At 41.4% G+C, this 23379-nt stretch overlaps 2 protein-coding genes across 6 annotated transcripts in view; both read left to right on the forward strand.

Annotated features, from left to right (window-relative positions):
* Positions 1 to 23379, forward strand: part of LOC129631710 (zinc finger protein 160-like) — a 466782-nt gene that overhangs the window by 193220 nt on the left and 250183 nt on the right. The window lies entirely within an intron of this gene.
* Positions 17311 to 18264, forward strand: LOC129631747 (vomeronasal type-1 receptor 4-like). The gene has a single exon (XM_055552982.1). It carries the CDS (start codon positions 17311 to 17313, stop codon positions 18262 to 18264), a length of 954 nt encoding a protein of 317 aa, XP_055408957.1.

Here is a 23379-nt window from a genome sequence, read left to right on the forward strand (position 1 = left end):
ATGGCAGGAGTGGGTGCAGCCATCCCAGGCCAGGACGTGAGCCCAGAAGTGCAGGCCCAGCGAGGCAGCAGCGCAAGACAGGCGGGGCCCAGGGTTCCTGATGCTGTCGAGGCCCACACGGGTTACCTGTCACCTGGCGGAATTAAACGTATAAGTGACTTTGGGGTTTCATCACTTGGCAAGTCATCCAGATCCTAACTAATGCAGGGGCCAAAGAGCCCTGCAGAGAGGAGCAACAGATGATGCAGATGGTGTGTGTAAAGTTTCACAGAGGACGTGACACCCGAGAGAAATCTGGCCTTGCAGGGTGGCAGGGACCTTGGTGTTTGGTGGCAGGTTGCTTTCACCAGCCAGCTCTCGTGTTACTGAGTCCCTGCTCTTTGTTAGAGCAGATCAGACTCTGGGGGATGAGGGTGAGGGAGACCCTCTTCCTCATCATGCTAGCTGACATTCATTTCCTAAGGACAGGGCCTGTGGTTTAAACTCAGCCCATTGCTCTCTGCACCCCCCTGCCTCACACACACATACACGTGCCTTCCTAAATATAAATACTTGAAGGACTGAGTGAAGAGTTTGTGGGGTGGGGACGAGGGTAGTGTAATCACTTGCAGCATGATGTTGAATGTTCTGGCTTAGCCAGCAGCCTACCAATAATGAATAGGTGTCCCGCTTATATTTTCCTGCCTTTCAACCCATCCCCCAAAACTTAGTGACTTAAAACAGTGAAACGTATCACACCTCGTCATTCTGCAGTCTGGGCTTGGCTCGTTGGGAAGGTTCTGCTCCATGTGGTGTCTGCTGGGGCTGCAGCCTTCAAGGTGACTTCTTCACTCCCGTGTCTGGCCCTCAGCCAAGGCCTGCTGTATCTTCTCCCAGCATTTGGCCGCTCCAGGGTGGCTGGATGTCTTTATCTGATGGCTGATGGCTCCAGAGCAGTTTCCAAGAGAACAAGTCCCAGTTTCCAAGTGCCTTTTAAGCCTCTGCTAGCATCACAGGCCAAGTCAAGTCACGTGGCCAAGCCCGAGTCAGTGTGGGAGGGGCCGCGGAAGATGTGAGCGCTGAGTGTGGTCCATTGCAGACTGCGGATGTAACGGTCCTCACATGTGTGGTCCAGATAGTTGAGCTCCACTGCTGGTGAGTGGAGGCATCGAGAGCGTAAGGAGATGAGGCTGACTCTGACTCCAGGGCATGTATTTTGGAGAGAGCTGAAGATGGAAGCTTTACCCTGAAAGGCAGAAGAAACGGCAGGGTGTTTTGGCAAAGTAGTGACAGCATCTGAATTGCAGGGCAGGTTGAGGCTAAGAAACCTGAGAGAATTCTGGTCTAGGTGAGCTGGAGCAGGTGGAGTGAGGGAGGTGGCAGGTAATGAGGGTGACAAGGAAGATTCCCAAGGAGGCAGATTGGGACTTGGTGACGCCTGGATTAGGGGAGTAAAGGGAAGGATGCAGTCACCTTGGCACCCAGAATTCAGATCTTCCCAGTCTCAGCACCCACTACTCCCTGGGCAACGTTCTTGGTTCCTGCAAACCCACACATGCTTCAGCATCTCAGCCTGTAACGTGAACCTCTACCTGGAAAGCCTTCTTTCCTCCTCACTTGTCAGGGGAACAAGTAATTTGGTGTGCAGAGTGGGAAAGTGAGACCGAGTGGCACAGCGAGCATGGAGGAGCAAGTATGTAGGGGTCAGATCCTGAGGAGCCTCTTAAGTAGCAGGGTGGGGGGAACTTGGCCTTGAACTTGGCCCCGAGGGACGAGGTCCAGTAAGACTTGGGGAGATCTTTCCAGGGTCAACAAAGCCCGGAGCCAGGGAAGAGGCTGGGATGATGGTCCTGGAAGATGAAGACCTCAGCTGGGCAGTGGTCAAGGGCAGAGGGCAGAGGGATCGAGGAAGTGGACTTGATGCCACTTCCCCTTCCAAACCACAAGAAATTACACAAAGAGCAGCCGGAAGGAAGGCCCGTCTCTCCCGTCCTTGGTTCTCATCCGAATATCCAGTCTCAGCACATGCCTGTCTTCAGTCCGCCCCTGCCCAGCTGTGTCTTCCAGATGGGAGAACAGCCCCAGAGAGTGTGGGGTGTGTGATGTGGGCTCTTACAGAGCGACCACACCAGAACTCCACAAACCTCCCAGAGGAAAGAAAATGCCTCAATTTCCTCTGATAATTTAAGATCCTCTTCAGCCCAGCCAAAGACGGAAGCTGGCCCTACAAGTTAGATGAGGCTGAGCGGGCTGTGGCTGGCTTAGCACTGCGGGAGCTGTGATGCACATTGTAGAAATTCTTTTAGATGAATCACTGGGGGCAGAACCTGATCCGACCTGCACTACTCTATTGACAAAAGCTGACTTGGACTGCTGTGTAGAGTATTATCCCTTTTCTTGTGGAATAGAAAGTACAGCAGAAATGTCCTTGTGTTTGGAATACATGGAATATACTGAATCAACAATAAAAAGCATCCACAAAGAGAAGCACAGGCCCCAGTGGCTTCACTGAGTTCTACCAAAACAGTTGCAAAATTAATAACCAGTTCTCAAACTCTTCCAAAAGCAGAAGGGGAAGAAGCACTTCCCAGCTTACTTTGAGGCCGGTATTGCCCTGATACCTAAAGCCAGACCAAAACACCAAAATGAAATCTACAGAGTATTTATCTCTTAGAAACAGATATAAAAATGCTGACAGCCTGAATTCAGCAGCATATAAAAAGAATTGTATACCATGACCAAATGTAATTTATCTCAAACATTAAAGGTTAGTTTAATGTCAAGAAAGTCAATGTAATATACCATATCAGTAGAATAAAATGCAGAGAGAGCCACATGATCATCTTAACTGATGCAGAAAAAGCATTTGGCAAAATCTAACCCCTTTAGGGAACCTCCTTTAACTGATAAAAGGCATCTCCAAAACCCTACAGTTAACAATACTTAGACATGAAAGACATGAGTGTTTTCCACATAAGATCAGGAATAAAACATTCTTGCCACTTCTGCATACCATACTGGAAGTTCTAGCCAGAATATTTACTCAAGGAAAAGCAAAGGTTTGCAGATTGGAAAGGAAGAAGTAAAACTTTGCAGGTGACATGATCTTATATATAAGAAATCCTAACAAATCCACTAAAAAAAAAACCACCACTGTTTGGGCTTCCCAGGTGGTGCTAGTGGTAAAGAATCCCCCTACCAATGCAGAAGATTTAAGAGGTGCAGGTTTGACCTGGGTCAGCCAGATCCTCTGGAGAAGGAAATGGCAACCCACTCCAGTATTCTTGCCTGGAAAATTCCACAGGCAGAGGAGCCTGGCAGGCTACAGTCCATGGGACCACAGAGAGTCAGACACAACTCAACAGAGCACAGCACAGCGGCAAACATGTTTAGCAAGATGGCAGGATATAGGATCAACATGAAAATCACTTGCATTATTGCAGATGATAACAGGTGTTTGGTGAGGATGTGGAGGTACTGGAATCCTCATACTGCTGATGAGGATGTAAAATGCTGTACCCCACTTGGAAAACATTACCAAGCCAATTCCACTGCAAGGCATATTCCTGAGGGAACTGTAAACGTGGCCACACAAGAGCTCACACACAAATGTTGGTAAGATTGTTCACAAGTCAAAATGTGGAACCCATTTGAATGTTTATCAACTGATGAATGGGTAAATGTATCCATATAATGGATATTTCTTAGCTATAAAAATAAGGACTGACGTGCTACAACATGTTGGAACCTGAAAAAACAACAACAACAACATTGTGCTGAGCGAAAGGAGCCAGACACAAAAGGCTGTATGTGGTGTGCTTTCATTTACAGGACATGTCCAGATAGGTAAATCTGTACAGACAAAGTAGCTGAGGTCAGCGGGTAGGGGGTGGGCAATGGAAAGTGACCCCTAAGTGGGTATCAGGTTTCTTCTGGAGGTGATGAAACGTCCTGGAGTTAGTGGAGATGGTTCCCCCCCTTGATAAATATACTAACACCTATGCAGTTGTGCCCTATAAAAGGATGAGTTTTATGGTATATGAATTATGTCTCTATGAAAAGCAGTCACCACCAAGCCCTATCTGGCTACTCTGGTTTAGGTAAGTGGATTTGTAAGAATAAAATAGAATTGTTTTCTCCCCTCTCCACAAAGTTATTTATACTCCAGTTGTCCCTCCATACCCTTGGGTCAAAAATATTTGGAAAAACATTCCAGAAAGTTTCAAACATCAGAACTTGTACTTGCTGCATTTGTTGTTCAGTCGCTCAGCTGTGTCCAACTCTCTGCAACCCCATGGACTGCAGCACGCCAGGCTTCCCTGTACTTCACTGTCTCCAAGGGTTTGCTCAAACTCATGTGCACTGAGTCATTTACATCGCAGTAGGTATTATAAGTAATATAGAGATGGTTTAAAGTATACACGAGGATGTGTGTAGCTTGTGTGCATTGTTAAACGTAAGGGGCTTGAGCATATGTGGATTTTGGCATTCATGGGGGATTCTGGGGTTAACCCACGTATACTGAGGGATGACTGTTTCACGTGCTGTTTTCAAGAAGACTTTCTAACACATTTGCTATCAATTTCTATCTTCATTGCACTAGAATTAGAGCATATGTTTGGTATTTTAAAAAATCCTTTGATTACAGCCAAGACTTGCTTTGGGCCCAATATGTGGTCGAGTTTTGTAAATCCTTTTGTGTCTTTAAGAGATGTAGTCAGCAATGGAAGCAACATTCTGCAAAGTCCAAAAGGCCAGGTTTATTGTTTGTGGTAGGCAGACCTGCTATTCATCTCTCAATTAATTCAGCTTTTAACAAATCAATACTAAGGAAATTGCTTAACTCCCACTTTTAATTATAGAATTGCCTGCTCTTCCTGTTTTATTTTTGCTTTATATATTTTGAAGCCATGTTTATAGAGGCATAAAATGAAGACTTTTTGTATTTTTGGTGAATTCAGTCTTTTATCATTATGAAACTGCTTCTTTATACCGAACAAGACCTTTTCATGTCAAGTCTTGTTTCTCTGGAATTAATATAGATGCATCAGCTTCTTTTGATTAGTACTTTCATTCCATGCTTTTCCCATCCTTTTACTTTAAAACTTTCTGCATCCTTAGGTTTTATATATAGCAATTATAAATGGCATATTTTTGGAAAATCTAGTTTGACCATCTTTGTTAACTGATACTTAATTCCAGTTATACTTAATATACTTAACGAATATATTTGCACCTAAATCTACTCCCTCCCTTTATGCTTTCTATTGCTTCTATTCTTCTATGTTTCTTTTTCTAATTACCTCTTTGCTGATTGACTTAGGATTTATTTTACCAATTCATTTCTCCCCTCTTCTGGTTTGGAATCCACTGACTCTGCTTGCTTTTAGAGGTTCCCCTAGGGCAGTGGCCACAGGACTGGAAAAGGTCAGTTTTCATTCCAATCCCAAAGAAAGGCAATGCCAAAGAATGCTCAAACTACCGCACGATTGCACTCATCTCACATGCTAGTAAAGTAATACTCAAAATTCTCCAAGCCAGGCTTCAGCAATATGTGAACCATGAACTTCCTGATGTTCAAGCTGGTTTTAGAAAAGGCAGAGGAACCAGAGATCAAATTGCCAACATCCGCTGGATCATGGAAAAAGCAAGAGAGTTCCAGAAAAAGATCTATTTCTGCTTTATTGACTATGCCAAAGCCTTTGACTGTGTGGATCACAAGAAACTGTGGACAATTCTGAAAGAGATGGGAATACCAGACCACCTGATCTGCCTCTTGCGAAATTTGTATGCAGGTCAGGAAGCAACAGTTAGAACTGGACATGGAACAACAGACTGGTTCCAAGTAGGAAAAGGAGTACGTCAAGGCTGTTGTATATTGTCACCCTGTTTATTTAACTTATATGCAGAGTACATCATGAGAAACGCTGGACTGGAAGAAACACAAGCTGGAATCAAGATTGCCAGGAGAAATACCAATAACCTCAGATATGCAGATGACACCACCCTTATGGCAGGAAGTGAAGAGGAACTAAAAAGCCTCTTGATGAAAGTGAAAGTGGAGAGTGAAAAAGTTGGCTTAAAGCTCAACATTCAGAAAACAAAGATCATGGCATCTGGTCCCCTCACTTCATCGGAAATAGAAGGGGAAACAGTGTCAGACTTTATTTTTGGGGCTCCAAAATCACTGCAGATGGTGACTGCAGCCATGAAATTAAAAGACGCTTATTCCTTGGAAGGAACGTTATGACCAACCTAGATAGCATATTCAAAAGCAGAGACATTACTTTGCCAACAAAGATTCATCTAGTCAAGGCTATGGTTTTTCCTGTGGTCATGTATGGATGTGAGAGTTGGACTGTGAAGAAGGCTGAGCGCAGAAGAATTGATGCTTTTGAACTGTGGTGTTGGAGAAGACTCTTGAGAGTCCCTTGGACTGCAAGGAGATCCAACCAGTCCATTCTGAAGGAGATCAGCCCTGGGATTTCTTTGGAGGGACTGATGCTAAAGCTGAAACTCCAGTACTTTGGGCACCTCATGCGAAGAGTTGACTCATTGGAAAAGACTCTGATTCTGGGAGGGATTGTGGGCAGGAGGAGAAGGGGACGACAGAGGATGAGATGGCTGGATGGCATCACTGACTCAATGGACGTGAGTCTGAGTGAACTCCGGGAGTCGGTGATGGACAGGGAGGCCTGGCGTGCTGCGATTCATGGGGTCGCAAAGAGTCGGACATGACTGAGTGACTGATCTGATCTGATCTAGGGCAGTATTTCCCCACCTAAGTACTCATGGAGGTTTTCAGCTGGATAGTTTCTTGTGGAGGCTGTGCTTTAGGACGTTTGTCATCGTCCCTACTGTCCACTCACTAGTCAGCAGTCACAGCACCACCCCTCCTTCGTGAACAGAAGTGTCTCCAGCATGGCATACACAGTAGAAGGCAAAATCCCTCCTGGCTGAGAACCTCTGCCCTAGAAATTACCATACGCATAGCCAACACATTAAAGGCTAACATCAAGACCTTCATCCTCATGGTTAATTTGAGAACCTTAGAATCTTGATACTCAGAATCCAGAATGGACCACCAGCCTCAGCTGCCCCCAGAAGCTTGTTAGAAGTGCAGAATGTCTGACCACAACCCAGACCTGTTTGATTTTATATTTAGAATACTTCTTTTGTCTTGTATGCTGGAAATCTTAATTTTTAATGAAATATATAAGATATAAAAGTATCACAAGTAGATTATATGTTAGTTATACATTCCATATATCAGGAAGGCATATACAACACCTATAATAATTCCAGGATGACTAACAAATTTACAGATAGTCTACTGAATATAGCTCAACATTTTCTTTATGGCTCATTTTTTGGAAGAAATTTCCCACTTAATGTGACCTGAGGTTGGTCACATGGCCCTTCTCATTCACCCACTCACACTTGAGAAGTGCTTCAGCCATGGGGTGTGTGGAAAAGGTCACTGGCTGTGGGGGCCCATCCTCCCAGTTCTCCAGTCCTATCTTCACCTGGAGGGTGACTTGGCTTCTGTGAGCTTCACATTGGGAGAATAAAATGATGAATGCGTGGTGATGAATGTATTGCTATGAGCAGCACCCCAGCCCACAGGCTCTGCTTGCTGTGCAAGCCTGAGCCTTTCTTTAAAAGCTGCAGTTTGCCGCTCCAGGTACTTGATCCCGTCAGAGTGAAGAGACCAGGGTGGAGCTGGGATTCCTCATCCCCTGCAGGCCCAAACCAGCAATGGTGCGTCACTCATCTCTCCCATGACACTGTTCATGAGAACCGCCACACTAATGCTGTCTCCCTATTTATGACTCCACTTTGGCTGGAATTTTTTTTTTTTTTAACCACCAGCTTCTCCATTCAGCCCTCCAACTGCTTCAACCTAGATGACCTGAAAGTGGATGAGTTTGGGGAGCCATTTGGTACCTTTGGCTGCTTTAACTTAAATGGTCAGGGTAGAGGTTCTAGCAGAGCCCCAGAATCACTGTGCTCTCAGGAGGTCTGCCTGTGGTGCATGAGATGCGGGTGTCTTGGGTGGCTCAGATCCCCTGGAGAAGGGCATGGCAAGCCACTCCAGTATTCTTGCCTGGAGAACCCCATGGACAGAGGAGCCTGACGGGCTACAGTCCATGGTATCTCAGTCGGACATGACTGAAGCGACTGAGCCCACCGGCGCTGGAGAATTACCATGGCTGCCCAAGCAGATAAGGGCCACATGAGGGCACTTTGTTCCTGATGTGCAAACTGTCCAGGTGAAGGACAAGATCTTGCATACTATCATCAAGTATGGATGGAAGGCACCAGGTTCATCTTCCCAAATGAGTGGTGACAGGCCTGAAGACATCTCTCACATCTTTGTGCTCAAAGACAAGTTCCACACACACTTTGGCAGGGATGCATCAGTGTGGTCTGGAGTTTATCACGGAGCCACAAGGACAGGGCACCTGGATCCTTTAGTGTGTGTGAGTAGATGGTGAAGATGAAGATGACGGGGATGTTTTTATTCATTACCACTAGGCTGGCTGTTCTTTGCCCCCCTTTATTCATTTCCTAGGCATTCTACCTCAGCCTCTTTCTGTCTGCCTCATTTCCCCCTAAGGCAGCATGTGCTTCCCTCGTGAACACTCCCACCACTCCTGGAGGATTTCTTTACCCCACAATGAAATCATCATGACAGGCATGTAGTCTGCATAGGGAGGGTCTCCTCTTTCCCATGGTGCCACCAAGGGGGAGATGTCAGGGTCAAGTTCATATTGTTTCCAGATGGGGTAACATCAAAGGACAGATCCTGACATATATTTAGGCTTTACTTGCTCTTCCTGGGATCCACATTAAATATATATATATATATATATATATATATACATACACACACACATATGTATCTCCGGATCATACCTCCATCTAGTACCCTTCCAGAATTACTTCTCCTTGACACTGATGACATTTTCTAAACTGCAGCAACAACAGTGCCTCTGATTCTGGGAAAACATCCCTGAATCTGAACCTCTTTGGAGTTGCGCTGCCTTGTAGAGAGAGGGCATGGGGAGAACTTGCCCATGTCAGGGTTCAACTTCGATGTCCCTAGCTTGGAAGCCACTTCTATCCAGTGGCTGGAGAGAGACCTGGATGCTGCTCAGACATAGGAAAAGATTTCTTGTCCAAGCCTGCAAATAGCACGTCTTCTTTCCCCTCCAGTTTTTAAAGGCCTGCCCTGTGCTCCTTCTGGCCGGAGTCCAGCAGTCAAATAGCCGGGGCTACTATAGACTTGTTCATGCATCATTACCCTTCTCACAGAATTGTTTGCCCAGACTCTAGGTTGAGACAGGAAGGAAGGGCAGTAACCTCTCAACACTTCATCTGGGACAAGGAGCTGAACAAGGCCCACGGTGGGGTTCTTAATAGCTCTCCTGCTTCCCCACACTTGGAGCTGGAAGGTCTATTTTCCCTAATACTCTAGGTTATATGCACACAGGGTAAGGGAACAGCAGAATGGGAACTGTTCTTCATTTCCATTAAGGCTAAGCTCTAGGGTGGGGAGCAGATTCCAGTCTTCAGCCTCCACTGGGGCAGGGGGCAGCTACTTGCCGTGAAGAATATTAGGGCCACAGGTTTCCTTCCACCCTTCTGAAGTCATAGTCTAGGCAACTCAAACTTCTAGTTCTAATTTTGCAACACATGGAGCTACTTTTCTTTTACTCTTCTGGAGGCTGGGATGGTGTGGGGGGGAACCCAGCTCTACAAAGCCTGTAACCCCACTCACCCACAAATATGTAATGTTTAAAATCTTGAGGGGAAGAGGGAAGGGCTTCTGGAGCCAGGTCCTGGGGTGGGTCTTTACTGTTGTTCAGTTTCTCAGTCGTTCTCTTTGCGACCCCATGGACTTCAGCACGCCAGGCTTCCCTATCCTTCACTATCTCCCGGAGTTTGCTCAAATTCATGTCTTTACTAGATTTTTTTTTTTTTTGGACAAGACCCTGTATATTTTTTTTGAGATTTGAAAAATCATAGTAAAAATACTCATAAAATTTACCATCTTAACCATTTAAAATTGTACAGATCAGTGGTATTAAATATATCCAGAATGTTATGCAAACATCACCATATCCAGCTCCATAATTCATCTTGTAAAACTGAAACTCTATGCCCATTAAACAACAATTCATTAGCTTCTCATTTTCCCCTTCCCCCAGTCCCCGGAAACTACTACTCTACTTTCTGTCTCATGATTTTGACTATGGTTAAGTATATCACATCCGTGGAATCATACAGTATTTGTCCTTTTGTGACTGGTCTGTTTCTCCTGGCATAATGCCCTGGTTAACCGAAAACAACAAAACAGCATTTTACCAGACAAGTGGGTTTATGCAGGAGCAACAGAGAATTGCAATATGGGACAAGCAAACTCTGGCGAAACATACAGAAGTCCAGTAAAGCAAGTAAGCGGAAACTTTTATAGAAGAGAAGAGGCAGTTGGGAGGGGCTGTTATAAACAAAAAGTCCATTGGAGGAAACTGGGAGTTGAAAGCGCAGGGGCTTTTCGTTGAGTTGTGACCGTCTCTCATTGGTTGAGCTGTTGTCTGGCTTCCTGTTGCTAGTCGTGGTAGTAAAGTAGTGTCACTTCCTGCCAGAAATGCAAGGTAACATCTCTTCTTGCTGGGATCTGTATTGCGATCCAGAGGCACATGTGTGAGTGCTCCCCCTGCTGGTCACCCGACAACATTTTAGTGAGATTTTCCTTTATTGTTCGTTCACATTTCTCAAGTTTCATTTTTGTTGCATTATATTGCAGAATTCCCTTTCTTTTACATTTAATGTCTATACTGTCTTTTACTTATCTGTTCATCTATTGATGAACTGTTGGGTTGTTTCCATGTTTTAGCTATCAAACATTTATTTGGGGCCCTGCTTCTGATTCTTTTGTATAGATACCCAGAAGTAGAATTGCTCGATCATATAGTAATTCTATGTTTAATTTTCTGAGGAGCTGCCATCCTGTTTTCCAGTGGCTGTGCCATCTTACATTTCTGCCCAACAGTACATAGAATTCCTTCCAATTTCTCCACATTCTTGTCCTCACTTGTTGTTTTCTATTGTTTTGATAGGAGCTAGCTTAATGGCTGCAAGATGGCATTTCATTGTAGTTTTGATCTGCATTCCCTGATGGATAGTGATGTTGATCATCTTTTCATGTGCTTATTTGTCATTTATGTATATCTTCTATGGAGAAACATCCTTTCCCAAGTTCTGAATTGGGTTATTTCTGGGTTGGTTTTTTTGTTTTTTGTTTAAGAGTTTTCTCCATATTTTGGATATTAATGTCTTATCAGGTATATGATTTGCAAATATTTTCTCTTATTCAGTGAATTCTCTTTTTACTCTGATGATTCTGTCTTTGATACACAAAAGCTTCTTAAATTTCAGGAGGTTCAGTTTGTGTTACCTATACTTTTAGTGTCAAATCCAAAGAAATTATTGCCAAGTCTAATGTTGCAAACTTTTGCCCTGTATTTTCTCCTAAGAATTTTATTGTTTTAGGTCTTTGATCCATTTTGAGTTAATTTTTGTATGTAGTGTTAAGTAAGGGTCCAACTTCCTTCTTTTGCATGTGGATATCCAATTTTCCCAGCCTCATTTGTTGAAAGAACTGTCATTTTCCCACATTGCCCAGAACTTGGGTAAGAAGATTTCCACTTGTTCCAAGAAGCATTCTCATATCCCCTAACCAGGATTGTGTAAGATCTTTGTAATTTTCTCTTTGAGAAAGTCATGTCTCTCTCAGCGTTACATCCTTATCATCATGACTATTAAAGAATGTGAAGAAATGTCTTAGATTTTACCCCACATGCAAGATAACAAATTATCCTGTCAACTTCATGGATGCTGTCAGAAGGCATGAGACTCCTGGGTCTGAGAAGAAGGATTTTATTATTCATGACACAAGAACAGCAAGAGCTTTGTGTTTTCATTTGTTCTTGTCTGTATCAGGCTTCCCAGAGGTGATAAAAAGAGGCCCAAAAAACACATAATAGGTTTACATCACAAGTGAAGATGTGAAGAAGAAATCCAAATATTTTAATGTTGGTCACGAACAAACCTGCCCAAATTTTGCCTCAGAGGAAAGCATTGTTTTTATTATGCTGATCAAGTAATTAACCTGTCCTTTTCCCTGGGGAATATACTGTAGACATTATCTGAAGCTGGTTGTTATATGAAAAGTTCTTGAAAAGATAATTTAGGACAGAAGCTGACACAAGCTGTGAAGAAACTTAGAGCAAAACTTGTCTCTCAGCACGGTGCAACTTTCCCTTTAAAACATGAGCCTAATCAACCTTCTAAACAAAAAGGCCCACTGAAGCTTTCTGGTCCCAAGACTAAACTTGACTGTGTGCACACTGGGGTTGTAAATATTGGAAGAGACAAGAAGAGATGGGATCACCAGGAAATCTGACAGAAAACCAGCTCCAAGGGTGAGGTGATGTCAGACTGGATGAGGCAATGATAGATGACAGCAAATAAAAAGCAAGGCAAGCACAACATTTTCAGAAGAAGTGGAAATGTGTTATCTTGAAATGTAAAGAGACAAGTTGCTACTGACATATATAACAAATTATTCTGAATAGATTGCTGATGTAAATTTTAAAGATATAAAATGATGTTTTTAGAAGAAAACAGAGAACATTTCTGAGCTCTAATAGGAAAAGACTGTTTTTAAACAGAGCAAAAATATCAACTGTAAAGGAGGACATGACAAATGAGCTTGTATTGAAGTTAAGTGCTTCTACTCATCAAAAGAGAAGATAGAAAACAAGATGGAGAATTCGTTTCATCTTGCAAAACTGAAACAGTAACTCCCCATCTCTTCTTCCTCAGTACCCTAACAACTGCCTTCCTGCTTTTATTGCTGTGATTTTTACTACAATAAATATCTCATAGAAGTGGAATCATACAGTGTTTGTCTTTTTGTGACTGGTTTATTTCACTTTATATAGTATCCTCAAAGTTTATCCATTTTGTGGTATATATCATTATTTCCTCCTTTTAAGCCTAAATAATATTCCATTGTATGTATATACCAGTTTATTTTTGTATATGATATAAGAAACTATTCCAGTTTGATTGTTTTGCATGTAGCTGTTCAGTTTCCCAACACCATCTGTTGAAGAGGTTGTCTTTGCCATACTGTATCTGCTTGCCTCCTGTGTCATAGAGAAATTGACCATTAAGTGTAGATTCATTTCTGTTCTATTTATTCTGTTCCATTGATCTATGTGTCCATTGATATTGTGTCAGTACCACACTGTTTTGATGCCTGTAGTTTTATAGTGTAGTTTGAAATTGGGAGCAAGATAGCTCCAGCTTTGTTTTTCCTTCTCAAGATTGTTTTGGCTATTCAGGGTCTACTGTGTTTCCATACAGACTTTATGTCTTCATTCCAGGCTTTCTCCACCATGGTTTTATTTGGGTATGAATACATACCCATTCACTGTTATACCCTGAAACATGCTATCTTTCTTACCTCCTGACCCATGAGGAGGTAATGCTCACATGGACTATAGAATCCATGGAATTCTCCAGGCCAGAATACTGGAGTGGGTAGCCGTTCCCTTCTCCAGGGGATCTTCCCAACCCAGGGATCGAACCCAGGTCTCCCACATTGCAGGCAGATTCTTTACCAGCTGAGCCACCAGGGAAGCTCAATTTTAAGGCAGCTTATAGCAAATATTGTCTGTGGATTGTTGCAGGGTGAAAGGATTACAAGCAGAAGAAAGGATGTTTTTTTCCTGCATCCAGAAGTCTGGAGATATACCTGTTCTTCTGTATATGAAATCATCATCCAGAGATACACAGGGACCATGTAAGTTGATTTTATGAAGGTGAACGTGACAATGTGAGTTCATATGAATGTGTGTCATGTGTTTAGGAATATGATGTGAGTTTGGGTGTGGTAAGCATGTGCACAAATGTTTGTGAGTTTTAAACTATAATTGTGCAAGTACTATATACATAAGTATGTGAGTATTAATGCACATGGGTGTTTGCATCTGCCTGTAAGTGTTCAAATGAGTTTGTGTGCAGACTTAGTTGACCACCAAGTATGGCTCCAAATCCCTAACTTGAAAATTGGCAATGATTGCATCATGACGCTGCATCAAATGTAGATGTATTTATATGAAAAAAACAGATTTCTTGCAAGTCCTAATTTATATTTCTTAATTATCAGAGTACCAAGTGCTCATTCTTGAAAAATAGCACAATTAATTAATGAATGTAGAGCACTGTGGTAACTATTTTATCTCTTTGAATGAAGTAATTGTGCATTGGTTCATCTGATATTTACAAGAATGGTAGAATCTGTCTGTTGAGCTGTCAGAACTAAGTGCTCATTTGTGACAGACTCATTTTGAACCTTCTCATTTTTTCCATGTATATTGTTCTGTTGTGTGTCAGTTGCTCAGTCATGTCTGACTCTTTGAGACCCCATGGACTGTAGCCCACCAGGCTCCTCTGTCCATGGAATTCTCAAGGCAAGAATACTGGAGTGGGTTGCCATTTCCATCTCCAGGGGATCTTCCCAACCCAGGGATCGAACCTGTATTGCAGGCAGATGCTTTACTGTCTGAGCTGCTAGGGAAGCCCCACATTGTTCTGTGTCTGATTCTAATTGCTAATGGAGGTGAATAATCATAAAGTAAATTTTCCTACAACATCTCCATGTTGATTGGCATTGATTTATGCAAAGCATCCAATTAATTGGCTCTGATTTGTGCTGACATTTTCTATAATGAGTAATGTGTCCTGTTCTTCCTTTTACTTGTCTCTCTTTGAATGTTTTTCCCAGGTATTTTGTCCCATTCCATTTCTCTAACAATACTTTAATTGATCATTCAGTTTAACGGTCTGAAGATTAGGAGAGCTCTAGTTTCAGGGTAGAGAAACATCTCAGGGAAGTAAAGAATGCAGAGGGACACACAGTTTATGCCAGTCCCTTATGTGTGTGACTGCAGAAAGTCCAGCTTTCCTCAATGTGAGACCCTGTCTGCCTCCAGGGATCATGGAAATTAAGAAGGCTCTTGGAAACACTCCTTTAGTCTCCTAAGGGTGCTAACTAGAAACTTGTAATTGTTTCCAGTAATTAACAACCTAGAGAAAAGTTTCCAGAAATGTTCTCAGCTCCCAGGCCTGCACTCCCATTGCTGCTGCAGGTGAAATGATAATTGCAGCTCTGATAGGAGGGGAGGGGAGGACACAGCATCTCAAACCCATATATCAGGATCCAGTTGCCTCCCTCCCACACAGACACTAGGTATAATGACCACCAGGAAGCCCACTCTCCTGATAGCAAGAAGGTGTCAGGTAAGTGTTTTCCATCTCGTTCTAAGCAGCAGAGTCTTCAAGAGAAAGTCAGATCAAGAGTCTGGAGAAGAGATCATATCAGACAAAGGCAATCTTCTGTGTAGTAACTGGATTCAGTGCCAACAGCGGGCAGGATGGTGTAAGTCTGAGGCATGAGCTGAGCTAATATTGAGAGATGGTTTCTAGAACCCACGGCAGTCTCTAAAGACCCTTCATGCAATCAAATGTAATCCTCTGACAGTTTCTGTTGTGACTCAATACACGTTACAGCAAAACCTGATTTTTAAGGTGCTTAAAAATATTTGTGATGAAAGGATCCTAGTCCACATTGGGGAAATGTCGTTTGTAAATAAGTATATGGTCTATCATTTGGTAATATTTAAGCTATTTGTTAACTATACTGAAAAAAGCTTTGCTTCTCACTGAGTTAAAGCTCTTGGATTTAACTCATTCATGTCCATCAAATCCTTTTCTAGGAAAAGAATGAAACTGCACACATGGCATAATTCCAATAAAGATATTTTTCTCAACCTAAAAAAAATTGTATTTTAAGTGGTAAAATACATTTGTAAAATCAGTCTGCTGTTGAGTCTACCTTACAGGAATTATAGACTCCATGTTCAGGATGACTAGAAGTTCACCACCAATCCATACAGGTTTGCAATAAAATGTATGATGGATCTGAAGAAATCATCTAATCCCATGCAGAAAGTGTGTCTAAATGAAAATGACTTGAATAGAAAGTGTTGCTCCAATCCTGGATGTCTGATGCAATTAGTGTAGACAGTAACTTTGCCTGAACTGAAAACCTCTGTAGTGTGTTAATTCTGGTGAGGTTACTGTCATTCTTAGATTTAAAGAACGGTTGACATGGTAATTTTAAGTTAGAGGCAGCAGCTGCCAGTCTCCTAGCATGTTGATACTTTTTTTTTAAATAGGCTACTATCAATCCAAAAATCCAGTCTCTGAATTTATAAAATACATAAGAATACATGCCTTGCAGATGCTATTTTACACATATGTCTGGTATGTCAGTGGCATGCACAAATATTATTTCTTTGTTGCTATTTTTGCTTAGCTCTGGAATGAACAAATAGATAAGTATATGAATTGAAAACAACAATAATTCAGTTTTTGCACTCTTTTTTCATGTATTAGTGTTTTATGGCTCAAAGTTTACAATGTTACTTGTGCTTATTCAATAATTCCTGTGATAGGTACATTATACCTACTTTACAGACATAAAAGCATCCTAATACCATTCCAGTACTGAGCCATTCTCATCTTCATGACATTAGGTTATCTTGGGCAGGTTCCTGCCATATGCCATATTCTACTGCCAGCAATCCGTATATATGTATTAAAATATCTAAAACCTAATACATAATACATAGTGCCCTAAAGAATAAAGCTTTACAAAAATGGAATCTTCTTATAATAAAAATATAAAAGACCATTGGTCTAAAATCAGGTTAAGAAGTTGTGAAATCAAAACTAAATATGGGTATGGATTATTATTTGAATACAACTAACTGGTTTTTGGCAGAGCTGGTGGGTCAGTGCACTCTCTTGACCAGCCTGATGAGTTTCTAAAGTCTTTACTCTGCCCTGTGCAGCAGATCTCAACAAATACATAACCTCTCTGTGTTACCTTTCCATGAAAAAATTGAAGTCACAGAAATCCTGGGCTTGTGGATTTGTGAAGAATGAAGTGATAGCATGGAGTGCCTTCAACAAGTAATTTTGCATTTTAAGTGCTCTTTCAATGTTATACATTGAGCCCTTTTAAGCCTACTAGTAACAGAAAAGCATAAAGCAAAATTTTCCAAGTAGGACCTGAGGATAAGTGGAGAATATTGGATTTCAGTGGACATGATGCATGCAGCCCACACCTGATGTTCCCATAGAGACACTAACTCACGAGACAAGTACCAGTGACTGTGAACTGAGAGGATGGCTGGCAGCTTTTTCATAATAGGCACGATCATCGTAACACAGACCGTGGTTGGAATCCTGGGGAATTTCTCACTCCTTTGCAGTTATATCATCCTTCACTCCATGGGTTACAGGTTAAGGTCCACAGATTTGATCCTTAAGCACCTGATTGTGGCCAACTCCTTGGTCCTCCTCTGTAAAGGGGTCCCCGAGACAATGGCAGTGTTTGGGTGGAAGCAGATCCGCAGTGATTTTGGCTGCAAACTTCTCTTCTTTCTGCATAGAATGGGGAGGGGAGTGTCCATCGGTAGCATCTGCCTCTTGAGTGTCTTTCAGGTGATCGCAATCAGTCCCTGGAACTCCAGGTGGGCAGTGCTGAAAGTAACAGCTCCCAAGTACACCGTTCCCTCTATTTTCCTGTGTTGGATCCTGCAAATGCTGGTAAATGTCATTTTTCCCATCTATATAACTGGCAAATGGAGTCACAATAACATCACAGAGGAAAGAGATTATGGCTGCTGTTCTACTATTCTTACTGACCAGAAGAATATAAAAACCAGAGACGCCTTGTATGCAGCATTGCTATCACTCCCTGATGTTTTATGTTTGGGGCTCACGCTCTGGGCTGGCGGCTCCATGGTTCTCATCCTGTACCGACATAAGCAGCAGGTCCAGCACATTCGTAGGACCGATGCCTCCTCCAGGTCCTCCCCTGAGTCCAGAGCTACTAAAACCATCCTTCTCCTGGGGGGCACCTTTGTCTGCTTTTATGCTCTTTCCTCCATCTTTCAAGTTCTTATGGCTCTTTTTGTTCAGCCCAGCTGGTTCTTTGTGAACATGACTGTAATCATAGCAGCGTGCTTCCCAACTGTCAGCCCCTTTCTGCTCATGAGCCGTGACTCCAGTGTACACAGGCTCTACTTTGCCTGGAAAAGAAATGCAAAGTCCTCTACTGTTATGAGAAAAGTGTGAATTTTATTTATTTCTATAATGAGCCATTGCCAGCTCATTTATTCACCCTCAGAATCCTAATTTAAATTTTGAATTTCAAGATAATATATGGGACATGCCAAATGTCTTCTTCAATATAAAGACCAATTGAAATATATTGTCATGAAATATGAATACCTCATAAAAAATCATATCATTGAAGTTTCCTTGTAGAAAAGGAGTTCACAAATTTATGCAATAAACAAGTCTTGAAATGATATGCATATTATAAAGTGTTCAAATGTGTTACTTTCAGTCTACAAAACAAATTTCCCACAAATGAAGTAGGTATGGAATTATAGATAAAAGTATACATGAAAATGGATCAGTGTATACAGTAATCAAAAATAAAATGGAAGAAATTAATGTCCTCAGAAAGTAAAGAATACCCTGGTTACTACGCGAAGGTAAAATCGGGTAAGAATTTGGGAGCCAGTTACCAGTTTATAGTTATCATTGTTAAGAGAGATGGCAGTATTTATTAGAAAGAGTCTTGCAGGGAGATTAGCACAGTAAAATATTTCCATGTAGAAATGAGCAGTTTGAAGTGAAGTACAATAAAAAACACACCGAAAGAAAACTATATTTCAGCAGATTTAAAGAGCTGAAATAGATTTGACATATAACCTTGTGTGAATTTTAAGTGTAAGATGTGATAATTTGTTACACATAAATATTGTAATGTGACTACCATTACAACCACATATCACAATGCATAGCTTTTCTTTTACATCAAATTTTTCATTGAATTATAGTTGATTGACAGAATTATAGTAGTGGCAGAGGTACAACATTGTGGTTCAATATATAGGTTATACTTTGTTTAAAGTTATTATGAACTATTGGCTATATTCCCTGTGCTGTAAAGTATGTCTTTGTAGTTTATTTATTTTATACATAGTAATGCGTACTTCTAAATCTTTACTCTGTCTTGCCCCTTCCCACTTTCTCTCTCCACTGGTGAGCACTCATTTATTCTCTATATGCGAGAGTTTTTTTCTATATCATTATTTTCATCCATTTGTACTAGCTTTAGATTCCATATGTCAAGGGATAATATACAGTATTTATCTTTCTCTATCTGACTTAATTGACTAAACAGAATGATTTCCAGGTCCATCTATGTTAGAAGCAGCAAAATTTTATTCTTAAAGGGTGAGGAATATTCCATGGTGTGTGTGTACTGAATTCATTAGTTTTCTGGTGGAGACATTAGGGTTTTCTATAGAAAGTATCATTTCTCTATAGTAGTGACAGTTTTACTTCTCTTAGGCATTGGATGTCTCATTACTTTTTTGTCCAAATACTGTTAAACCAGAGTGGCAAGAGTGAGCATCCTTCTCTTGGTCCTGATTTTAGAGGAAAAAGCTTTCAGATATCCACCTCTGTGGGTTTGCCTTTATTATGTGGAGATGTATTTTCTCTACGCTCATTTTTCTGAGAGTATTTACCATGAATGGATGTTAGATTTTGTCAATGCTTTTTCTATGTCTATTGACACAATCTTGTGTTTTTCCTTTTTTTAATGTGGTGTAACACGTGGATTGACTTGTGGATTTTTAACCATCCTTGCATCTCTGGAACAATGCTACGTGGTAATCATTTATGATACCTTTTATAGATTGTTGAATTCTGTCTGCTAATATTTTGTTGAAAATTTTTTCCAACCATATTCATCAAGAAAATGATCTGTAATTTTCTGTAGTGTCTCTTTATATACTGATATCAATGTAAAGATAGCCTGATAGAATAAATTTCAGAGTGTTCTCTTCCTCTTTAATTTTTTGGAATAGTTTAGGAAGGATAGATTTTATTTTTAAAAATGTTTCATAGGATCACATGTGACACCCTCAGGCCCTGGACATTGTTTTCTGGGAGGTTTTTGATTCAGTTCAGTTCAGTTCAGTTCAGTTGCTCAGTCATGTCCGACTCTTTGCGACCCCATGAACTGCAGTACACCAGGCCTCCCTGTCCATCACCAACTCCCGGAGTTCACTCAGACTCATGTCCATTGAGTCGATGATGCCATCCAACCATCTCATCCTCTGCCGTCCCCTTCTTCTCTCACCTTCAATGTTTCCCAGCATCAGGGTCTTTTCAAATGAGTCAGCTCTTCATAGAAGGTGGCCAAAGTATTGGAGTTTCAGCTTCAACATCAGTCCTTCCAATGAATATTCAGGACTGATTTCCTTTAGGATGAACTGGTTGGATCTCCTTGCAGTCCAAGGGACTCTCAAGAGTCTTCTCCAACACCACAGTTCAAAAGCATCAATTCTTCGGCGCTCAGCTTTCTTTATAGTCCAACGCTCACATCCATACATGACTACTGGAAAAACCATAGCCTTGACTAGACAGACCTTTGTGGACAAAGTCATGTCTCTGCTTTTGAATATGCTATCTAGGTTGGTCATAACTTTCCTTCTAAGGAGTAAGCGTCTTTTGATTTCATGGCTGCAATCCCATCTGCAGTGATTTTGGAGCCCCCACTCCCTCAAATAAAGTCAGCCACTGTTTCTACTGTTCCCCCATCTATTTGCCATGAAGTGATGGGACTGGATGCCATGATCTTAGTTTTCTGAATGTTGAGCTATAAGCCAATGTTTTCACTCTCCTCTTTCACTTTCATCAAGAGGCTTTTTAGTTCCTCTTCACTTTCTGCCATAAGGGTGGTGTCATCTGCATATCTGAGGTTATTGGTATTTCTCCCACAAATCTTGATTCCAGCTTGTGCTTCCTGCAGCCCAACGTTTCTCATGATGTACTCTGCATATAAGTTAAATAAGCAGAGTGACAATATACAGCCTTCACGTAGTCCTTTTCCTATTTGGAACCAGTCTGTTGTTCCATGTGCAGTTCTAACTGTTGCTTCCTGACCTGCATATAGGTTTCTCAAGAGGCAGGTCAGGTGGTCTGGTATTCCCACCTCTTTCAGAATTTTTCACTGTTTATTGTGATCCACACATCAAAGGCTTTGGCATAGTCAATAAAGCAGAAATAGATGTTTTACTGGAACTCTCTTGCTTTTTTGATGATCCAGCAGATGTTGGCAATTTGATCTCTGGCTGGTTCCTCTGCCTTTACTAAAACCAGTTGAACATCTGGAAGTTCACAGTTCATGAACTGCTGAAGCTTGACTTGGAGAATTTTGAGCATTACTTTACTAGTGTGTGAGATGAGTGCAATTGTGTAGTAGTTTGAGCATTCTTTGGCATTGCGTTTCTTTGGGATTGGAATGAAAATGGACCTTTTCCATTCCTGTGGCCCCTGCTGAATTTTCCAAATTTGCTGGCATATTGAGTGCAGCACTTTCACAGCATCATCTTTTAGGACTTGAAATAGCTCAACTGGAATTCCATCACCTCCACTAGCTTTGTTTGTAGTGATACTTCCTAAGACCCACTTGGCTTCACATTTCAGGATGTCAGGCTCTAGGTGAGTGTGAATGATCACACCATTATGATTATCTGGCTTGTGAAGGTCTTTTTTGTACAGTTCTTCTGTGTATTCTTGCCACCTCTTAATATCTTCTGCTTCTGTTAGGTCCATACCATTTTTGTCCTTTATTGAGCCCAACTTTGCATGAAATGTTCCCTTGGTGTCTCTAATTTTCTTGAACAGACCTCTAGTCGTTCCCATTCTATTGTTTTCCTTTATTTCTTGGCATTGATCACTGAAGAAGGCTTTCTTATCTCTCCTTGCTATTCTTTGGAACTCTGCATTCGAATGAGTATATCTTTCCTTTTCTCCTTTGCATTTCACGTCTCTTCCTTTCACAACTATTTGTAAGGCCTACTCAGACAACCATTTTGCTTTTTTTCATTCAGGATTGTCTATTTCTTCCTAATTCAGTCTTATTTTTTAATATAAATGTATTTATTTTAATTGGAGGCTAATTACAATATTGTATTGGTTTTGCCATACATCAACATGAATCCACCATGGGTGTACACGTGTTCCCCATCCTGAATCCCCCTCCCACGTCCCTCCCCATACCATGCCTCTGGGTCATCCCAGTGTACCAGCCCCAAGCATCAAAGACTGTTTCTGGAAATTTGGTCAGTTAAGTGGATTTGGGTTTTTTTCTTTAGATTATTTCAGACATTTGAAGTAGGCCTGTATTGATATAAAGTTTTCTCTTAGAACTGTGTTTACTGTGTTCCATTGGTTTTGGAAAGTTGTGTTTTTATTCTCATTTGCCTTCTGGTAATTTCTGATTTACTCTTGATATCTTTTTTGAACCTATTGAGAGGGTAACAGGCAGGAAGGCCAGGAGTCTCCAAGTGGAGGAAATAGCCTGCAAGTGTCAGACATTTTTGTCTCTCTTAATTGGCAGGAGGAAACAAACTAGCAATATTTTTTTCTTCTCTATACAAATTTAAAAGGAGGTTTCTCTTAACATACTGTGTTGCCATAATGACACCTGATTTCACCTGAAGTTAACTATTCTCAAACCTTGAGATAACCAATGCATTTTTCTTATGGAAATGTTTGTCTTAAGCTATTTAATGTACTATGCATTTATCCCAAACTCTGTCTTCAAGTCGGTTCTGCCTAATGGCTCAGAACCAGAATATTATACTCAGATATTGTTCCCCTAATCTATGTAAACAAAATTATTTGTGTGATCATCTTCCCTTCTACAAGATTCAAGTTAATTATTTTATGGCCTGGGATGAGTCATCTAGTGTTAAGATTATCCCAGAATGCATCTTATGAATGAGGGGCCTTGTGCCATTCAGAATTAAGACGTTCCTTTCTTTCATTAACAGACTGTCAGTGACTATGTAACATCCAGCTGAAGACTAGCGGGGGGGGGGGGGGTAGTCTTTCTGCTCCTTTCTGATGCCTATGTCAGAAGCTTTCTCTATCTCATTTATACTTTAATAAAACTTTATTACACAAAAGCTCTGAGTGATCAAGTCTCGTCTCTGGCCCCGTGTTGAAATCTTCCCCTCCAGAGGCCAAAAATCCTGGCATCTTTGTGTCGTTCAACAACAACCTTTCACTATCATATTTTAGTAGTGTGTTGGTTAGTCTCTGTGTGTTTGTGTCTTTGCATATTTATATCTGAGGTAAGTCTCTTGCAGGAAACATAGT

The sequence above is a fragment of the Bubalus kerabau genome, chromosome 17 (genome assembly GCF_029407905.1).
Source record: "Bubalus kerabau isolate K-KA32 ecotype Philippines breed swamp buffalo chromosome 17, PCC_UOA_SB_1v2, whole genome shotgun sequence".
In the NCBI taxonomy this organism is placed as follows: Eukaryota; Metazoa; Chordata; class Mammalia; order Artiodactyla; family Bovidae; genus Bubalus; species Bubalus kerabau.